Source organism: Brassica oleracea, chromosome C4 (genome assembly GCF_000695525.1).
Source record: "Brassica oleracea var. oleracea cultivar TO1000 chromosome C4, BOL, whole genome shotgun sequence".
In the NCBI taxonomy this organism is placed as follows: Eukaryota; Viridiplantae; Streptophyta; class Magnoliopsida; order Brassicales; family Brassicaceae; genus Brassica; species Brassica oleracea.
Genome location: NC_027751.1, coordinates 37,681,541 through 37,686,798, shown reverse-complemented (window position 1 = coordinate 37,686,798; position 5,258 = coordinate 37,681,541). Strand labels below are relative to the sequence as shown.

The window sequence follows — 5,258 nt, the reverse complement described above, 5'->3', positions numbered from 1 at the left end:
TCATAAACATTTAATAATTTCAACAATATGTATTATGTTATTTATTTTGTTCCATTTTATTTGGATTTATTGTTTACGAGTAACAACATATGATTTGCTACGAAGATATAAGAGGGTTTATATTTTTTGTGGTATCATTGTTATAAATCGATTAATTTTTAGGGGTTTGAGTATAGTAAATTGCAGGTGTGAGCAGCTTTAATATGTAGGTTTCTCCGGTAAGATTGGTTTATCATAGTTATTAGACCGTATGGAATATACCATATGGAACTTTTCAAATCAAATAAATGTGCATTCATGAATTTAATATAAATTTTTTTTATTGATTTTATTGGGTTTATAGTTTCTTGGCTAGGGTTTAAATTTACTTAAGTAGGGATTTGGATATATTATTTAGCGGTTGTGGTAATTAAGTGAAAAGTGTATGTGTTATCCTTTGACGAGAGTACATCCAAAAATATCTTAACATGTTTTAACATATACCATACTATTTAGACGTTTACCATCTTATATAATATGTTGACGTGGATTTTATTTAGTCATGTCTGTAATTCTTGTCCACAATTATAATCAAAGAGGTCATTCACCCTTTCCATTTTAACCGACTACTTGCAAAAAGCCAAGTGTATAACCACTTCAATAAGAGAGTAAATGTTAGAAACTTAATTATCTCAACATCAACGTCATTCACTTTATTTCCCTTATGAATTTGGTCATTTGACAAATTAACCCATAAAAGAACCTACTTTAACTGTATCTGATTCCGAAGGATATTAAACAAAACCTAACTTATTCCAAAAACAACAAATACGCAAATAGATTATTCCGACGCCGAAGTATAACATTCGGTTCTCTAGAATAGAAAACTTTTGTTCCAAAAAAAAAAAAAAGAATAGAAAACTTTACGTTTATAAACTTTTTATTATTTAACCAGATTTAAATTTAAATTGATGCTATAAAACGAAAGCATTTCATACACAACACAACTCAATTTTATCAATTCTTTTGTGTCTCTTGCGTGACGGAAGAATCAACAACACAAGTGTCTCTAAAAGACCAAAGCCACGACACGAAAGAGGAACACATAAACGTCCATACCTCAAACAAAACTCTTCTTTCTTCTTCTTCTTCTTCTTCTTCAATTCGATTTCTAAAGTCAAAAAGTCAAAACTAAACAAAAATGGAGGAAATACTATTCGATGAGATTCTCCAGGAGATATTTACCAGATTGCCATCATCGTCTTCTTCGTTACCTACTTTCGAATCAGTTCCTCTTGTCTCCAAGCGATGGCTTCGTCTCTACAGAGCCTCGAAGACTTCCATGTCCTTACGAGTCAACCCTCACGACAGCTCGGTAATTACCTTTTTACCCTCCATCCTCCATAACCATCCTTCTCTCTCTTCCCTCTGGTTCGTCTCCGACCCCAAAATTCCGATCCTATTCCCCTCTGCTGCGGAATCTAACTTCAACGATCATCTCATCTCGATCGTCTCTTCTCGCTGCTTCAACCTCCGAAAACTCTGTTTCTTGGTCAATCCACTTCCTCCGTCTTCCTTGCTTCCTCTCTCTACTTCCTTGTCTCTCACTTCTCTCTCTCTCAAACTGTTGGGACCCGTTTCCTTCAACTGGGTTGCTTCGTTTCCTTCTCTCAAGGACTTATCGGTCGACGTCTGCTCGAGAAACTCCTCAGGCTCCTTAACCGGGTCAAACCCGAACCCGGAAGTTGTCGAATTGGGTTTGGAGTCGGTTTCCTTAACCGGAATCCAGTCAGACGATACCGGAGTCACCTGGTTATGGAGGAGATGCAGAAAGCTAAAGAAACTGTGTCTGAAATCATGTGAAACCATCGGAGAAACAGAGCTCTTCGCTTTGTGTCTGAAGAATGTCGAAGAGATTGAGCTTAGGACATGTAGGAGTATTGTTGACGTGGTCCTGCTGAAAGTTTCAGAGATTTGTGAGTCTCTCAATTCTCTGTTGATCTACGACGGTGGTAACAAAGACGGTTTAGTTCATTTCATGAACAATTCTAGATGCAATGATACTTTGAAGACGTTAGATTTGCGTCTTCCTATGGATTTGATGGACGAGCATCTCGTCTCTCTCGCTGCGAGTTTCAAATCTTTGTCTGCTCTTAGGCTTACGAGCTGTTACTTTGTGACTGGTCACAGTCTAAAGATCTTAGCTTTAAGCTTTTGTTCGAGTCTTGAAGAGCTTTCTTTGCGTAGCTGCGACGCGGTTGAGAGAGAACCAGGTTTGTTGGCGACGTTAGGACAGCACTTGGGGAGGTTAAGGAAACTGGAGTTGTCGTTTAACGAGTGGTTATACGACAAGGAGTCGTTTCCATGTTAGCTTCTTGCAGTGGTTTGGTTGAGTTGGATTTGAGAGGATGCAAGAACTTGACAGGTTCAGTATTGGTTTCTCTGAACAAAAGCTGTGTGGAGTTGAGGAGTTTAGACATTGCAAGCTGTCGACTGATTCAGGCTGGTGAAGTGGAGGCTTTTGTTATGAAGTCGCAACGGTTGAAGAAGATTGTGGTTGAAGAGAACAAGATTACAGAGGCTGCCATGAGATGGGCTTCGAGTAAGTTAATTGACGTTGTTGCTCTTGATTCAGATGTTCCTTGGTAGTTACGTGGGTTGGTGTTTGAACAAGAAAAAGTAACATATGCCACACACAACGAAACTGTCTATGTGATGTGTATATAAGGCATAAGTGTATATTACATGAATAAAGTGGAAACTCAGTGATATGTTCTTTTCCAAAAAGATTAAGGGTCTGGATGTACATTTTGTGTAAATTATTGTGTTGAAAATTTGTAAACTGGTATGGATTCTGGAAAGGCAGAAGGAAAAGATCTTGCAAATAATTGTAGCAGTGATTTCTATAAAACAAACTTTAGTAAAAATATGGGCTTTGCTGATAATATTGGGCTTTTGGGTCCTGAAGGGTAAAATATCACACAAGTAATAAAAGGGCAATATACTGATCAGATCGGACAATAAAATCGACCAATCATGAGATCCCTTTTTTACACGTCATCTCGGCTGTGGGTTGTTGGGTTTCTAGAGTATATAATGTTGGGCTTCCCGAATTATTAGTTAACAATTAAAGGTTTCATTGTTCTATTTCTTCGACCTTTCAACTTTACCGTCTTAGCTGATTTTAACATGCAAACCGACGATTTGTTTTCTTAAGAGAAGAAGGAGCCAATGCGCCATAGGATGGAGCAGACGGTGGCGTGGATGAGGATGGCAGCTTTGGTGCATCGTAGGGCACAGCGTAAGGAGAGGAAGTTGATGACCGTACGGTGGATTGTTTCCGTCGGAGGAGTAAGGTAGCTGAGGAGGTGGCTGTTGATTTCCACAACCGTAACAGTAACCTGACATCGCTGGAAACGAAAAGGTAAACAATTTTCAAAAGAGATCGAAGAAGAGAATGATTTAGCCTTAAAGCTCTGTTTCTTTTAGATTTTGATAGATTTTTTTTTTTGTTTCTACATGACTTTCCGTCGGAGGAGTAAGGTAGCTGAGGAGGTGGCTGTTGATTTCCACAACCGTAACAGTAACCTGACATCGCTGGAAACGAAAAGGTAAACAATTTTCAAAAGAGATCGAAGAAGAGAATGATTTAGCCTTAAAGCTCTGTTACTTTTAGTTTTTCATAGACTTTTTTTTTTGTTTCTACATGACTTTCCGTCGGAGGAGTAAGGTAGCTGAGGAGGTGGCTGTTGATTTCCACAACCGTAACAGTAACTGACATCGCTGGAAACGAAAAGGTAAACACTTTTTAAAAGAGATCGAAGAAGAGAATGATTTAGCCTTAAAGCTCTGTTACTTTTAGTTTTTCATAGACTTTTTTTTTTGTTTCTACATGACTTAGGAGAAAGAAGCTAAGAAAGAAGCTTTCAGGAAGTATTTAAAGTTCAGTGGAGTTATTGATTCTCTCACCAAAGGTATTGTTTCTTTTTGTACATTACACCATTACTAAAACATACTGCAACAGTTTCTGTATCAAATAGTTTGATCGTTTTCTGACATAATAATTTGATTTATACTCATTCGTATGTTCTGGAACACAATGTGGGTTTCGAATGTACTTCTGGTTGTTTTGTATGAGCAGGATGACAAGGAGGTTCCTGGACACCTGCTTTGTTTCCAACCAATATGTACACAGGTGATCATAGCTTTTATGAACTTAATCCTCATATGACTTATGTTCGTATGAATAAGATCTAGGCCTTGCAGTGCAGATAGTTCATGTGGTAATTGATGCAACTTTGTTGAATTCCCCCGTAAACTCTTAACCGGTCAGGTACTGATAACTTTCAATTTGTTCATGAACACGAACCAAACTACTAATATCTGAATATGTATCTCACACGGATATTTCTGCGACTGCGGGAATGCAGCATCCAACGCTCCATCTTTGGAGAGTGGTCAGGTCTAGACTATGGAGTTGAGCTTTAGGTGGATCTTCAGATCTCTTCGTTTTGATTAACAAAACAATCAGAATATTGTTCTGATCAAACGCAGTTTTGGTTTAGGTTTTTTTTTTTGGCAGGATACGTTGATGTTAGGTACAGATTATTACCTAACTGAATCTGGGATTGCATCTCTATTAGCAGAAGGAAAGGTTCCAATTGGTATCGGTAGAGAGACAAAGATCAGGTAAGTTTTGAAAAGACAAAACTAGAAACTTTTTCAAACATCAATCAAATTATTTTCTGGTGGTTTATACAGGAAATGCATCATTGACAAGAACTCTCATGGAGTTTCAGCGCATCTTTGAACTGAAGGTGATAGTAGTACTCAGATTCTCTAAAAACCAATTAGGTTGAACACATAGTGATGTTCACAATTTCATCTGTTTGAAAGCCATCTTTAATACACAGAAATGTATATATTAATATTTGGACTGCCGGACACTAACTCTGAACCGTTTTGTGGTGTTGATGCAGGGTCTTAAGAAAGCTGATCAGCAGAGCATACTTGATGATTTCAACAAGCATGGCCCAGGGTTTACAGAGCCCTCTGTTTCAGGGGCAATGCCACAAGTGGTTCCAACCCACCTGCACTGCCGCTGGTAATCACTAATCTGGGTACAACAGCTAGATTTATAGAAAACAGCAAGGATGTGTTGACGAGGCATAAGCTCTTGACAGAGGAGCTGCAACCATTAGCTTTAATAATTTCATTGCACTTACTGAAGTTGCCAAAGACCTCAAAGATGGAAGTTTATCACAGTGAATGCTTAACTC

At 38.2% G+C, this 5,258-nt stretch overlaps 1 protein-coding gene and 1 long non-coding RNA gene across 2 annotated transcripts; both read left to right on the top strand.

Moving 5' to 3' along the window:
- Positions 1 to 1,005: 1,005 nt before the first annotated feature.
- On the top strand, positions 1,006 to 2,768 carry LOC106336941 (uncharacterized F-box/LRR-repeat protein C02F5.7). The gene is given in 2 exon segments (XM_013775928.1): positions 1,006 to 2,333; positions 2,336 to 2,768. Coding segments are annotated over 2 exon segments (1,446 nt in total). The 5' UTR covers positions 1,006 to 1,180; the 3' UTR covers positions 2,629 to 2,768.
- A 1,823-nt stretch (positions 2,769 to 4,591) lies between these two features.
- Positions 4,592 to 5,035, top strand: LOC106341688. The gene is made up of 3 exons (XR_001269738.1): positions 4,592 to 4,668; positions 4,741 to 4,796; positions 4,959 to 5,035. It is a non-coding gene; the product is annotated as an uncharacterized LOC106341688 (long non-coding RNA).
- Positions 5,036 to 5,258: the final 223 nt, after the last annotated feature.